Raw genomic sequence first — 16,418 nt, 5'->3', positions numbered from 1 at the left:
TTTTTACTTTTACGCTGGTAACCACGGTAAACATCGGGTTACTAAGCGCGGCCCTGCGCTTAGTTACCCGATGTTTACCCTGGTTACCAGCGAACGCATCGCTGGATCGCTGTCACACACAACGATCCAGCGATGTCAGCGGGTGATCAAGCGACGAAAGAAAGTTCCAAACGATCTGCTACGACGTACGATTCTCAGCAGGATCCCTGATCGCTGCTGCGTGTCAGACACTGCGATATCGTAACGATATCGCTAGAACGTCACGAATCGTACCGTCGTAGCGATCAAAATTGCACTGTGTGACGGTACCCTTAGCCTCTAACACGTTGCTTTCCCTCCCTAATGGTTCGTCAATTAAGGACCCCATGGATCGTCTTATTGAGAGCTTGGCTCGTTCTGTTTTTGAGGCTTCAGGTTCTGCACTTTTTCCCTTTTTTGCGGCAACTTTGGTTGCTAAAGCTATGATTTCTTGGTCAGAGTCTTTAACAAAGGCTCTTCAAGAAGGGAATATGCCTGCAGAACTGGCAGAAATGTCTTCACAGATAGCGCTTGCTGGTAGCTATCTGATCAATGCATCTCTTGATGCAGCAGACTGTGCCTCTTCTGCTGCAGCTAATGCTATTGCCATTAGAAGGGCACTCCGGTTAAGAACATGGCGGGCCGACTCTACTTCCAAAAAATCTCTTACGACCCTTCCGTACCAGGGTCGTCGCCTGTTCGGAGAGAGGTTGGATCAGCTTATATCTGATTCCACAGGCGGCAAGAGTAAGTTTCTTCCTCAGCAGAGGATTAGACAGCCTTTTCGTCGCCAAATCCAGGCCCGCTTCAAGTCTTTTCGTAATGCTAGATGGGCCCCAGCCCCGAGCTCTACTACGCAGGGTTGTCTCAATCAGGACCGAGACTCTCGGATCTCCTATTCGGCCAACCACGGGGGTAGAATGCGTTTCCAGTCAGCTAGATCCAGAGGATCTAGGACTCAAAGGTTTTCGGCCAAGTGACTGGAGGCCTCCTCAGGAAGCCTCCAACAAGGTAGGCGGACGTCTACGTTTGTATCACCAGGTCTGGCTTCAAACAATTCACGACAGGTGGGTAGGAGAGCTTGTAGCTTCAGGTTACAAGATAGAGCTGATCTGTCAGCCTCCTCCCCGGTTCTTCCCATCCCGTCTTCCCAGGTCCGAGTCTATCCGACAGGATCTACTCAATTCCATAGAGTCCCTTCGTCTCAGCGGGGTCATTTCTCCTGTCCCAAAAGAAGAAAGGTTTCAGGGATTCTATTCCAATCTTTTTGTAGTACCCAAAAAGGACGGAACAGTAAGACCTATCCTAGATCTGGAAAGCTTAAACAGGTTTGTCTGCGTTCGTCACTTTCGGATGGAATCTCTTCGGTCAGTTATTGCCTCAATGGAGAAAGGAGAGTTTCTGGCCTCAATAGACATTCAGGATGCCTACCTTCATATTCCCATTTTTCCTCCTCATCAAAGATTTCTCCGGTTTGCTTTAAACAATCTACATTTCCAGTTCACGGCTTTACCCTTCGGGCTGGCATCCGCCCCCAGGGTGTTCACGAAAGTCATGTCAACTGTGGTGTCCATTCTTCACTCCCGAGGCATTGTAGTCTTGCCATATCTAGACGATCTTCTGATCAAAGGGCCTACCTTTCAAGCTTGCAAAGAGAATGTCAGCATCACTCTAGACACTCTTTCTCGTCTAGGTTGGCTAGTAAATTTAAAGAAGTCATTCCTACAACCAGCTCGGAGGCTCTCTTTTCTAGGCCTGATCTTCGACACCTCCCGAGCCCTGTCGATCCTTCCCCAGGACAAGGTCCTAACCCTTCGACAGGAAGTGAGGAATCTTCAGCAGCCATACCCTCATACGATCCGATTTTGCATGAGGGTGTTAGGAAGGATGGTTACCATAGAAGCAGTACCATTCGCACAGTTTCATCTTCGACCTCTCCAACAGGCCATCCTAGCTGTATGGAACAGGAATCCTCTCTCTCTCAACCGCAGCTTCCGGTTGTCTCCCCAGGTCAGGCAGGCTCTATCATGGTGGTTAAACAGCTCATCTCTACTCGGAGGGAAGCCCTTTCCCCCAACCAATTGGCTAGTGGTGACAACAGATGCCAGTTGCCTGGGTTGGGGAGCAGTGTTCTTTCAACACACAGTCCAGGGGCGCTGGTCTCCTCTGGAATCAGTTCTCCCCATCAATCTCTTAGAGATTTGGGCAGTTCGTCTAGCCCTGCAGCATTTCCACCATCTTCTGGCAGGTCGCCCTGTCCGAATTCAATCGGACAACGCCACAGCCGCGGCCTATATAAATCATCAGGGGGGCACCAGCAGTAGGGCAGCCATGCAGGAGGTAAGACAAATACTGTGTTGGGCCGAGAGAAATCACTCTTTGATTTCAGAAGTCCACATTCCGGGCGAAGAGAACTGGGCGGCGGAGTTCCTGAGCCGCTAGGGTCTAGCGCCTTGAGAATGGTCTCTCCATCCCGAGGTATTTCAGCAGATATGCCATCTATGGGGGACTCCGGACGTGGATCTGATGGCATCCAGGGGGAATGCCAAGGTGCCCAGATTTGTCTCCCGGTACCGAGACCCACAGGCAATCGCCGTGGATGCACTGGTACTAACTTGGAACCAGTTTCCTCTCTCTTATCTGTTCCCTCCTCTGGCACTACTCCCGAGGGTAATCAAGAAAATCAAGGCAGAAAGAGCACCAGCTATTCTGATCACCCTGGATTGGCCACGACTGACTTGGTATGCGGACCTGGTACAACATCTCGCAGGGGTTCCCTGGCGGCTGCCCAATCGGCCGGATCTTCTATCTCAGGGGCCGATCTTCCCCCAGAACTCAGAGGTCCTATGTTTGACGGCCTGGTCGTTGAATCTTGGGTTTTAACGCAGGCGGGTTTTTCCCAAAAGGTAGCTGATACCATGATCTGTGCGCGTAAAACCGTTTCGTCCAGAATTTATTATCACACTTGGAAAGTTTTCCTTTCTTGGTGTAGAGAGCGCGGGCTGCCTCCTTTGTGTTTCTCTGTCCCAAACATTCTAGCCTTTCTCCAATCAGGCCTGGACTCTGGTCTTGCTCCAAGCACTCTTAAAAGGCAGATTTCGGCCTTATCGGTCCTCTTTCAACGCAGAATTGCTACTAACCGCCAGGTCAGGACATTTTTTCAGGGAGTCGCTCACAAGGTTCCTCCTTATAAAACTCCTTTGGAGGCTTGGGACCTTAATTTGGTCTTAAGGGCATTACAGGACGCTCCTTTTGAGCCTCTTCAGGATGTTTCCTTAACCTTACTTTCTTGGAAAGTCGTATTTTTAGTAGCCATAACTTCCATAAGGAGGGTTTCTGAGCTAGCGGCCCTTTCCTGTCGCGCTCCTTTTCTACGTTTTCATCAGGACAAAGTAGTGCTCAGACCAGCACCTTCTTTTTTGCCGAAGGTTGTTTCTTCCTTCCACATTAATGAGGATATAGTTCTTCCTTCGTTTTGTCTGGCACCTACACACCGTGTAGAAAAAGCTCTCCATACGTTGGATTTAGTGAGAGCACTGAGAAGATACATTTCCCGAACGGCTCCTTTTCGCCAGACAGATGCCTTGTTTGTACTCCCGGAGGGTCGCAGGAAGGGATGTGCAGCCTCGAAATCCACCCTGGCCAGGTGGATTCGGGCTACCATTCAGGAGGCCTATCGCGCCAAGGGCATGATGGTTCCGGCTGGAATCAAGGCTCACTCCACTAGGGCAGTGGGGGCTTCCTGGGCGATTCGGCACCAGGCCTCAGCAGAACAGGTTTGCAAGGCTGCAACCTGGTCTAGTCTGCATACTTTTGCTAAACATTATAATGTCCACTCCCAGATCTCTGCAGAAGCAGGTCTGGGTAGAAGGATTCTTCAAGCAGCAGTGGCACACTTATAGACAACCATTATCTGGATATTATTGGTGAGTTAATTTCCCACCCAGGGACTGCTTTAGGACATCCCACAGTCCTGTGTTCCCCAATGAGGCGAAGGAGAAATAGGGATTTTTGTGTTACTCACCGTAAAATCCTTTTGTCCGAGACGCTCAATCGGGGACACAGCTCCCTCCCTGATGGTCTTTTGGCTGTTTTCTTGTTACCTGAAATTATCAGTCGTTAGAACTTTTCTAGACATGAGTTTTTCCTGTAATTATGCTGTTATATTATTTCTCGTGTTTTATTCTCCTACTGCTTTTGCACCAAACTGGATTCTCTGGTAGCCAGTGTCAGGGTGTATACGACGGAGGAGGAGCTAACTTTTTTCAAGTTTACTTAGTGTCAGCCTCCTGGCGGCAGAAGCATACACCCACAGTCCTGTGTCCCCCAATGAGCGTCTCGGAGAAAAGGATTTTACGGTGAGTAACACAAAAATCCCTATTTCACACATCAGGTTTTGGCCGTCAGGCTCAGTCCGGCTAATTTTCAAAAAAACGGATCCGGCCAATGCTGCCGCGGGATCCGTTTTTTTCCCATAGACTTGTATTAGTGCCGGAATGTGCCGGATGACCTTGTGTTTCGTCCGGTTTTTGCCGGATCCGGCAAATCTGTTGTTTTCGGTTTCTGGAAAAAATGTCCATAGCAACGTTTTTGTCTCCGGCAAAAAAGCCAAAAGCGCCAAATGCGGCGCTTCCGGCTGTTTGCTAGAATGGAAGCCTATGGGAGCCGGAAGGTGCCGGATCTGGAAAATGACGGATTACGGTGCCGGATTCCGTTAAACTGAGCATGCTCCAATTTTTTTTTAATCCAAATTATCTGGATATGCTAGTCGGATCCATTGAAAAAAAGGATCCGTCGCATCAGTTTTTCACAATCTGCGCCGGATCTGTTTTTTCCAACATTCGCCAGCTTGTGCCTGATGCAAAAAACCTGATGTGTGAAAGTAGCCTTACAGCTATCTCGTGTACAGACAGCTTCATATCTGATCAAAGCTGATTTATCAATTTTGAAACATTAATGACCAAGCAAGAAATATGTTTCTTAATCTGCTTTAAAGCACGAATCCAGCATTTTTTTTTTTTTTTTATTTCAGCGCTGGAGTGGTGCAATTCCTCTAAGTTTCCTGCCCCTAGAATTATACTTATCAGCGGCTGTTTTCTGCTCTTCCCAGTGCTGCTCTGGTCCTGCACCGTCATCTTGTGACTGTAACTTCTGACTGACTGTAAGGGCTCATTTCCACTTGCGAGAAACACGTCTGTGTCTCACATGTGAAAACCAAGCTGTGGCGCCGGCACTCCAGAGCGGAGCGTGCGGCCACATAGGAACACATGGAGCTGCACGCTCCGCTCCAAAGTGCCGGCGCCAGAGCTTGGTTTCCACATGTGAGACACGGACGTGTTTCTCGCAAGTGGAAATGAGCCCTTAGTCAGAGGTAACGGTCACAAGCTCTCAATGTAAGTCTATGAGAGCCTTGTTCAGGCCTTGATCTTACTCTCATAGACTTACATTGAGAAGTGACCTCTGATTCATCCATCAAACACTGGAGCGATCCGGCAGGTCACAACCTGCAGAAAATTGACCTGGAGCAGCGCTGATAACAGATTGGCTGCACCACTCCAGTGCTGCAATTAAAAAACAACAACGCTGGATTGGTGCTTTAAAACAGCTTGCCCTATAATGAAGATTAAATTACACATGGATTGCATAGGAAATATATCAATAAAAACTTGTCTGGTGACCAAAATTTGGATAGCCAATTAGGAGAAAGCGTAGGAAAGGGTTTGTAGAAGCTAGGGTTACACAAGAACCTCTGCCCTCAGGTCACCTTGTCACACTGGATCAGAAATATGATTTCTATGTGAAAAGCAATACTTCCTCTGGAAGCAAATTCCACAGAGTAATCTCCATCCAGATAAAAACAAAAGGAAACGGTCATTAATCAAAATCTTTTTTTTTTTCTTTGGAGATTTTACCTTAGATGAAGCAGATTGCAATTACATTCTTCTTCATTTACACAGATTTGGCAATAGCTGCATCTCCTCCATGACCTTATTCAGACACAGTCCAAGACTAGTTACGAAAATTGCCATACCCCCCAAATAAATGTCTAAAATACCAGAATGTCAGAAGTCCTCCATACTAATTTCTACATATAGAAATATAGGATGCATGTGTAAATGATATGCCGTAACGGACGTACAACGCTCCCAATACCATATCATAGTCACATAGTTCTTATTTGGATACTACAAGAATGAGGCTGTAGCTATCCGGTGATGAACTCCAAACAAGGACTTCTTCTGAAAGTCCATTTTACAGCTCGGAGAGGAGAGATTTTTTCCAGCTCCAAAGTTCGGGTCCCCATTGATTTCTATGGGGTTCGTGTTTAGGTTCAAGTTCAGGTACGGTTCTAGCACCCAAACCGAACTTTGAACTAAAGTTGGATTGAACGAGATGAAATCAAACTTCCACAGGTCCACTCATCCCTACATGTGACCAATCTGGTTGCCGACGCTGAAGCATAAGTAGTAAAATCTGACTGGAGGCTACGGGAAACTCCTCCACTTTTCCCTTATACTGTTTTGTTATACCTTTTTTATCGGGCTTCTCTTTCTTTTTCTTCTCTTCTCCTGCTTTCGGTGCTGGAGGCGAGGTCTTCACAGGTGCAGGTTGTGCAGCGGGTGGTGAGGTAGCTGGGCTGGAGACAGCAGGTGCCGTAGCAGGAGCACCCACCTGTTTTACTAAAATACCACAAAAATAAGACAGGTGAAAATGAGCAGACTCCTCCACATACTCCAGTGTGCTGAATGATGAATTGCTTTACCAACCACAGCAGATCCTAGTGCTTAGTGAGAGAATATTCAGTATATTGCTGCAGACCACACAAATCACTAATGTTTACCCAGGCTTGGTCTTAAAGCTCTTTCTGCCTCCATACATACAGATACATGATGGAGACCACATACAATCAGTCACAAGGGACAGCTATATCTATCCATTCCAACTGTAAAAACTGGATTTTCATTCTCATACTGCTGAGGACCATCTGGAGCAGAACGGTAAATGCACACGGTGCGTATTTGGTGCAGATTTTATGTGTACATTTGTGTGCAGAAATACCAAAGCGTAATACAGGGCCACCTAAGTTAATGAGAGTCTAGAAATTTCACCTACATTGCAGATGTTAAAATCCACAGCATGTCAAATCTTTGTGAATTCACTGCAATCTTGATTCTAACAATGTATAGGGTGAAATTCTCAACCAAATCCATATGTGGCAAGCTTGGATTGTGATGCGGAAACACCATAGATAAGTAGCAAAAAATCTGCATCAAATTCACGTGTGCATGTACCTAATTCACCAACACTGCAGATCTGAAATCCACAGCCTGTCATTTTATATTACCCTACCCAATACCGAGGATGAAGCGTACAGCATATCTGCACTGATATCTACAGCAGTATTACCGCCAGGGCTGTGGAGTCGGTGTCCATTTTGGTGGAGTCAAAGTAGGTATAAAATGGACCGACTCCGACTTCTAAAATATATAATACATTGGGTACATTAGTATAGTGCAGTATATGTCATGTAAATGTTTTCATAAGAATCTGAGAAAGTTATGAAATGTCCTATAAGGGCCTGTGCACACGATGCAGATTTAGTGCAGATCTGCAGCGGTTTTTTCTGCTGCAGAAACGCTGCAGATCTGCACTGTGATTTACAGTACAATGTAAATCAATGTGAAAAAAAAGCTGTGCACATGATGCAGAAAAATATAGTTCTTACCGATAACAGTATTTCTCTGAGCCCATGACGGCACCACGGAGAGAGGGGATCCGCCCACCAAGGACAGGAAACCTACAGATAAAAAGGCGGTACCTCTCTCCTGCATCAGTTGTTTACTAGAGAACGATGGGAGACTATGAATAGAGACTTATTTTTAACATTACTTAAATGAGATACCGCGTGACTATTTATACTATTAGCATAAGGCACTATATTACTGTGCACACCAAAAAGTGAAGGGAGGGAATGTACGGGTGCCGTCATGGGCTCAGAGAAATACCGTTATCGGTAAGAACTATATTTTTCTCTGACGCCCATGACGGCACCACGGAGAGAATTGCAGAGATTTGTACATCAGGGAGGGACCACCGCTTCCAGAACCCTTTTACCAAAGGTAAGATCCGAAGAGGAGATAAGGTCCAATCTATAGTGCCTATAGAAAGTGGACGGTGAAGACCAGGTAGCAGCTTTACATATCTGCTCAATCGAAGCTCCGGCCTTCTCCGCCCAAGAGGTTGCTACTGCTCTCGTTGAGTGCGCCTTGATATTTCCCGGGACGGGTACGCCACTCGATGAGTATGACAGGCTGATGGCCTCTGTGATCCATCTTGCCAGGGTGCCCTTAGATGCTTTCTTCCCCTTCCGGGGGCCCTGGAAACACACAAAGAGAGAGGTATCCTCCCTACTCTCCCTAGTGGCTTCTATGTAATGCATCAGGCATCTCTTCACATCCAATGAATGTAATAACTCTTCCTCTTTGTTTTTGGGATTAGGACAGAAGGAGGGAAGAGATATTTTTTGCATCCTATGGAAACGGGATGACATTTTTGGGAGATATGCCGGGTCAGTTTTTAGGACGACCCTATCATCGAGGAATTGCGTGAAAGGGGGGTTAGCGGATAGGGCCTGGATGTCACTGACCCTACGTGCAGAAGTGAGAGCCACGAGCAAGGAAGTTTTAAGGGATAAGATTTTAATTGGAGCATCCGCTAAGGGTTCAAAGGGAGGTTTAGATAATGCTCTAAGGACTAAATTTAAATCCCACTGAGGGGTAATTTTCACAGGTAGAGGCCTTGATCTACAGGCTGCTTTGATGAATCTAGAAATCCATCGATTCCCTGCCAAATCATAGTTTAATAAAGCTCCTAAAGCCGCTACATGGACTTTTAGGGTGCTTGTGGCCAGACCCATCTCTAACCCATTCTGCAGAAACTCAAGTATGGCTTTAAGAGGGACGCCCTCCCCTATTTTGGCACCTGAAGATGAAAGGAATTTTTTCCATACTTTCCTATATTGTTTGGTTGTAACGGGTTTTCTACTTTGTAGCAGTGTAGATACCAGCCCCGGAGAAAACCCCGTTTTCTAGTAACTCCCTTTCAAATGCCAGGCTGTCAAGTGCAAACTTGCCACCTGTGGATGATGAACTGGGCCCTAGGAGAGGAGGTTTGGGAGATCCGGTAGTACCCATGGATCGGAGATGGACATCCTCATCATCCAGGAAAACCAAGGCCTCTTCGGCTAGAACGGGGCTATTAAGATTATGTGAGCCCCGTCCTCCCGAATCTTCCTCAGCACTGCCGGAATCAGCGCAATAGGGGGAAAGGCATATGCTAGTTGATGGTTCCAGGAAATCAGGAACGCATCTAGAGAAACAGGGCTCCCCAACGGCGTTATTAAGCAAAAGGTGTCCACTTTTTTGTTTAGATGGTTTGCGAAAAGGTCTATGTTTGGTGTGCCCCATTTTACTGAGATCTGAGTGAACACTGATTGATTTAGCTCCCATTCCCCCTGTTTAATGCGAGAACGACTTAGGTAATCTGCCCTGTAGTTGTCCACCCCCTTTATATGAAGGCCTGATAGGGATTGAAGGTTGGTTTCGGCTATGTGGAAGATTGATTTGGTTATCTCCATCAGACTCCGAGAACGGGTACCCCCCTGGTGATTTAGATACGCTATCACCACTTTGTTGTCTGACATAATTCTGACATGGTGAGACCGAAGGGGACCCAGGAACTCTAATAGTGCAAACTTCACTGCCAGTAGTTCCTTCATATTGGAGGACACTTTTTTCAGATATGGTGGCCAAGCCCCCTGAGCTAACAGGTCGTTCAGGTGTGCCCCCCACCCGCTGGGACTCGCATCTGTTGTTACTATCTGTGAGACTGGAGTTAACCACGGGATTCCTTGAGAATGATTGTCTTGCGATGTCCACCAACTTAGTGATTGAATTGTGTTTGGAGATAAATTGAGCCGACTTTCTAAATTCCCTTTTAGAGAGACTTCTTCTGACAAGATTTGCCATTGAAGCTCTCTTGAGTGTAACTGAGCCCATTGGACTGCAGGGATGCAGGCCGTCATGGATCCCAAGAGGGACATTGCTTGGCGGAGGGTTATGGAGGGGGTGTCTCGCCTTCTGGATACTAGTCTTATTATGTTTTGAATATTTTCCTCTGGAAGACGGCATTCTTGTTTTATAGAGGCCAGAGTAAGGCCCAGGTACTCCTGGATTTGGCACGGTAACAACCTGGATTTTTTTAAGTTCACTAACCAGCCCAGTTTTTCCAGTGAATGTCCGATTGTCTTCAGCTGTTCCTCGCAGTGTTGTGGAGAGGAACCGATGATCAAAAAGTCGTCGAGGTATGGCACTATCAGGGTATCTTGCTCCCTCAGGTGAGCCATTACCTCTGCAACTAATTTTGTGAAGACCCGTGGGGCTATAGCCAGCCCGAAGGGGAGGGCTAAGAATTGAAAATGGTATATCACCCCCCTGATGTAGACTGCTATTCTGAGGAATTTTTGGTGATCTTTGTGGATAGGGACGTGATAGTAGGCGCCCTTCAGATCCAGGACTACCATGAAACACAGTGGAAACACCGGTCTTTACTTACCGGTAATAGGATTTTACAGAGTCCACGACAGCACCCCTACGGGAGAGAGGATCCGCCCACCATCTGGACAGGAACCTACAGGATTTAAAGGGGTGGTCCCCCTCACCACTCCAGTTTGTGTTTCAGAGTATAAGGGACACCGCCATTGAGTTAGTACACAATCATATATACTTAAACATTTCTAAATACCATCACCTTCTAAAGAGTGATAATTATAAAGCACACTTTCCAAAAGGGTGCAGAAACCAGTGATTGACTACGGGGGGGAATGTGCGGGTGCTGTCGTGGACTCTGTAAAATCCTATTACCGGTAAGTAAAGACGGGTTTTCCTATCGCCACGACCGCACCCCTACGAGAGATTTTCAAAGATCAATCACCTGGGAGGGATTACAGCACTAAGTACTGAACGGCCAAAGTCTAAATTGGCCTTACATGATAGATCAAGACGGTAATGATTATAAAAGGTGGAAGGAGATGACCACGTTGCCGCCTTACATATCATGTCTATGGAGACGTCTGTTTTCTCCGCCCAGGAGGAGGCCATGGCTCGAGTGGAGTGGGCCTTGATGCCGTCTGGAGGATTTTGACCCTTGGCAGTATAGGCAAGACATATTGTATCTCTGATCCATCTGGCAATAGAACCTTTTGTAACACTCGCCCCCTTCCTTGGGTTCTGAAAGGAAACAAACAGAGCCCTACTCTGCCTCCAAGGCTCCGTTTTGCGCAAGTATTCTAATACTGTTCTTCTAACATCTAGCGTATGACATTTCTGCTCTTCTGCTGAAACTGGATTATCACAAAACGATGGTAAGTATATTTCCTGACTTCTGTGAAACTTAGAAGCTACCTTTGGCAGATATGCTGGATCCGGTTTTAAAACTATCCTATCCTGAAAGACCACTAAATAAGGAGGGTCTACCGACAATGCTTGCATATCACTTACTCTTCTGGCAGAAGTCAAAGCCACCAGTAGAGCCATTTTTAGAGTTAAATTTTTTATGGAAACAGAATGTAACGGCTCAAAGGGAGGTTCTGTTAAAGCATCTAAAACCAAATTTAGGTCCCATGGCGGCAATCTAACAATATGAACGGGGTTACTACGTTCAGTAGCTTTGATAAATCTAGAAACCCATCTATTTCCCGCCACATTGCTGTTATATAATGCCCCCAGGGCTGAAACGTGAACTCTAAGGGTATTTACTGCCAATCCCAATTCTCGGCCCCTCTGTAAGAACTCCAGAATAGCCGGAATTGGAATCTTGTCCGTAAGAGGCTGTTGATAAAAGGCAAGGAACTTTTTCCAGATCTTACAATAAATTTTAGTGGTAACTTCTTTCCGGCTACTTAAAAGGGTAGATATTAAAGCGTCAGAAAATCCCCTCCTTTTCAATAATTCCCTCTCAAATTCCATGCCGTGAGATGCAGAGATTCCACATTGGGATAACGGAATGGACCCTGAGAAAGAAGTTCCGGACTCACAGGCAACACCCAGGGATCGGTCACTGACATTGCCCTGAGTAAGGAGAACCATGCCCTCCTGGGCCAGAAGGGGGCAATTAGGATTACTCTCGCCCCCTCCTTCCTGATCTTCCTGAGAACTAGAGGGATCAGACATAGTGGGGGAAATGCATAGGCTGGAGGGAAACCCCAATGAATCTGAAGGGAGTCCACTACGGAAGGTTTGTCCGCTACCCGAAGGGATGCAAACTTCCTGGTCTGTCTGTTTTCCCTCGTAGCAAACAGGTCTATAACTGGTAATCCCCACAGACCCACTATCTGTTTGAAAACTAGCCGATTTAGAACCCACTCTCCCTGACGTAGAGAATGACGGCTGAGGTAATCTGCCTCTGTGTTGTGTTCTCCTCGTATGTGAACCGCTGAAAGAGAGCGAAAATGAGCTTCGGCTATGTTGAATATGTCTGCGGTGGTGATCATCAGAGACTTTGACCTCGTTCCTCCCTGATGGTTGAGGTATGCTACTACTGTTGTATTGTCTGACTGGACTCTTACATGCGAGTCCCGCAGGAACGGTAACCATCTGAGCAGGGTATTTTTTACTGCCGTAAGCTCCTTCCAATTTGAGGACTCCTGGGCCTCTAAGAGAGACCATTGCCCTTGAGTCCAAACATCTCCTATGTGAGCTCCCCATCCTATTGGACTGGCATCGGTTGTGACCGTGTTGTCTGGTACTATTTCCCAATGTACCCCTTTTGCCAAATGTTCCACATTTAGCCACCATTTTAGACTGTTCAGAGTGGTGGTAGATAGCCTGAGTCTTCCGCTTAGGTGACCTTGAAGACTCCTCTCTGTATCCAGGACTTGGGCTTGCAATACCCGAGTGTGGAATTGAGCCCACTGAACAGCCGGTATGCATGCTGTTAACGATCCCAACAGGGACATTGTGTCTCTCAAGGTCAGATTTGGTCTTTTTATCACAATTCTGACTTTGTGTATAACTTTCTGCTTCTTTCCTTCTGGAAGAAAACACAGCTGATTCTCTGAATTTAGCAGAATACCCAGGAAGGTCTGAATTGTTGATGGCTTTAGTTTTGAGTTCTCTAGGTTGACCAACCAACCTAGGTCCTGTAGAGAAGATATTATACAGTTTAGGCGATCTTCACACTAGACAAATGAACTACCCACTACCAGGAAGTCATCCAAGTAGGGTATAACTAATGTATCCTGTTCTCTAACATAGGCCATTACTTCCGCAATGACCTTAGTAAACACCCTCGGTGCCATAGATAATCCAAATGGCATTGCCGTAATCTGAAAGTGCCTGACCTGATCGTTTAAGCGCACCGCCATTCTGAGGAACCGTTGGTGATCTTTGTGAATGGGCAGATGGTAGTATGCATCTTTTAAATCCAGGACTGTCATATAACACCTGGGAAAAAGAAGTTTAGTCGCCGATTTAATTGATTCCATCTTAAAGGCATGGTATTGTAGAAATTTGTTCAATTTACGTAAATTTATGATGGTTCGAAAGGAACCATCAGGTTTGGATATTAAAAATAAAGGGGAATAGAACCCTTCTCCCTCCTGATCTTTTGGAACCTCTACAATAACTTCCTTCTGTCTCAACATCTGAATCTCTTTTTCCAGGGCCTTCTGTTGGTTTAAGGAACCAGGGGCAGTCAATATATAATAATCGGAAGGTCTTTCCCGGAACTCTAATTTTAATCCCGACCTAACAATACCCAGGATCCAATTACTGGAAGTTATTCTGACCCACTGAGTTTAAAAATGTCTTAATCTGCCCCCTACTGGAAGATCCGATCTAACGGTAATTTCGCCTACGTCTTGAAGAAGATGATGAGGTGTTAAAGTCTGAACTTCTCTTCTTCGGCTCCGTCGGCTCCCAATTTCGGGTTGAGTAAGGTCTCCGGTATGGGAAACGTCTCTTGAAGGTATTCCTAAAGGTAGTATTAAACACTTTAGGAAAACCTTTCTTCCTATCCTCAGCCTTAGCCAGGATGTCATCCAGCACCGGCCCAAATAAGTACTCACCCCTACACGGAATAGTACACAGTTTAGCTCTAGCCTGCGCGTCCCCCTTCCAGGTCTTAAGCCATAAGGCTCGCCGGGCAGCATTTGAGAGTCCTGCTGATCTGGCTGCAAGTTTTAGGGAGTCCACCGAGGCATCCGCCAAACACGCCACACCTTCCCGAATCTGGGATAGTGAATCCAGCAATTTGTCACGAGGCACTTTAGTTTTTAGCTGCTCTTCCAGCTGGGCTACCCAGACCATAACCGAACTGGCAGTGCAAGTGCCCGCAATTGCCGGTTTGAAAGCCCCTGACGATGCTTCCCAAACTTTAAGGAACATGTCTGCTTTTCTATCTGCAGGATCTTTTAGAAGGCCTACATCCTCCAGCGGTAAGGTGGTCGACTTAGATGTGGAAGCCACAGCCGCATCCACTTTAGGAATTTTAACCCATTCCGCCAGGACTTTATCATCAAAAGGGTACCTTCTCTTTGCTGACGATGGCAGGAAACCCTTATCCTGCTTATCCCATTCTCGCTTAATAAGTTCTTTCACCGTATCCACTACTGGAAACGATCTACGGTTCCTTTGGCACAACCCTGCAAACATTATATCCTGGGTTGACCTTGGCTCCTTGTTCTCCACAACCCCCATGGTTGTGCGAACTGCTTTAACAAGCGCGTCCATTCCATCCACTGAAAAACAAGGTCTCCCCTCTTCATCCGAAGAGGATGGTGACGAGGAACGCGAACATTCACCTTCTTGCACAGACGGGCTCGATCCTGGTGATACTTCCCTGGATCTCTCATGCCGACTGCCTTTAAGGGAACTACTAATTTCCTCCCTTATGACTGCCCTGAGGTCTGATGCACGAAGGGGAGCCTCTTCTTCTAAGGTCTGACAAATACAAGTTTGGCAGAGCCTTTTCTGATAACTATCCGGCAAGGGAACTGTACATAAAGCACATTGCTTGTGCTTGGATTTAGGGTACTGTCACACAGTCACACTTTGATCGCTACGACCGTACGATCCGTGACGTTCCAGCGATATCCATACGATATCGCTGTGTCTGACACGCAGCAGCGATCAGGGACCCTGCTGAGAATCGTACGTCGTAGCAGATCGTATGGAACTTTCTTTCGTCGCTGGATCTCCCGCTGACATCGCTGGATCGTTGTGTGTGACAGCGATCCAGCGATGTGTAACCCGATGTTTACCGTGGTTACCAGCGTAAAAGTAAAAAAAAACAAACAGTACATACTCACATTCCGGTGTCTGTCCTCCGGCGTCTCAGCTTCTCTGCACTGTGAGCGCCGGCCAGCCAGAAAGCGAGCACAGCGGTGACGTCTGACGTCAGACGTCACCGCTGTGCTTTCCGGCCGCTGTGCTTACACAGTGCAGAGAAGCTGAGACGCCGGAGGACAGACACCGGAATGTAAGTATGTACTGTTTGTTTTTTTTACGTTTACGCTGGTAACCAGGGTAAACATCGGGTTACTAAGCGCGGCCCTGCGCTTAGTAACCCGATGTTTACCCTGGTTACCCGGGGACTTCGGCATCGCTCCAGCGCCGTGATTGCAACGTGTGACCGCAGTCTACGACGATGGAGCGATAATCATACGATCGCTGCGACGTCACGGATCGTGCCGTCGTAGCGATCAAAATGGCACTGTGTGACGGTACCCTTAGCTGATTTCTTGGCCTAAAACAAAGCACAAGAACAAACAGGCCATATCAGCTACTTGGTTTCTTTTGAAAACACTCACCAAGGCTGAACTGGACAGTACCGGTCTCTGAGGAGGAGAATCCATACGTGACGTTGAGGCACCTGCATGCTCCTGCCCCCGTACCACGCTGCTGCTGCTTCTGGAGCGGCTGCTGTCACTCTTTTTGCGCTGGTCAGGCACCTCCACCTGAAGGTGCTCTGTGTCCACAATCGAAGACATCTCTGCCGCACACTGTCCTGCAGCCTCCGCTGCTTAATACCGGCAGCCGCGCCTCCTCCCCCAGCATACCCTGGAAGTCCTACCTTCCACTTCCGGGTCATCTGTATGAAGCACGCTGAGCCGGCGCCGCGCGCTTACAGACAGCCTCGCGGCATTCACGCGACCCAGGGCGGCCCTGCCCGACCCCTGGGATCACGTACCATACGGTCAGACGAGGAGGGGTCTGAAAAAGAACACCCCCGACGCTGCTTCCAGAGTCCCCGATTCTGCCGTTCTCATGGATACCGCGCAGAGGCCTGGTGGACCTGGGTAAGAGAATTCCTGCAGGCTCCTGCCATCTGGACAGGAACCC

General features: G+C 47.3%; 1 protein-coding gene across 3 annotated transcripts in view; it reads right to left on the bottom strand.

Moving 5' to 3' along the window:
* Positions 1-16,418, bottom strand: part of AIMP1 (aminoacyl tRNA synthetase complex interacting multifunctional protein 1) — a 123,882-nt gene that overhangs the window by 50,609 nt on the left and 56,855 nt on the right. For all 3 annotated transcript variants that reach the window (XM_077278392.1, XM_077278384.1, XM_077278399.1), the window contains one exon: positions 6,549-6,698. In XM_077278392.1, coding sequence (XP_077134507.1) covers positions 6,549-6,698 — 150 coding nt within the window. The remainder of the gene's footprint in view (positions 1-6,548; positions 6,699-16,418) is intronic.

Source organism: Ranitomeya variabilis, chromosome 1, assembly GCF_051348905.1.
Source record: "Ranitomeya variabilis isolate aRanVar5 chromosome 1, aRanVar5.hap1, whole genome shotgun sequence".
Lineage (NCBI taxonomy): Eukaryota > Metazoa > Chordata > Amphibia > Anura > Dendrobatidae > Ranitomeya > Ranitomeya variabilis.
Note: the sequence above shows the minus strand (reverse complement) of the source record. Positions and strands in the feature narration are given on the sequence as shown.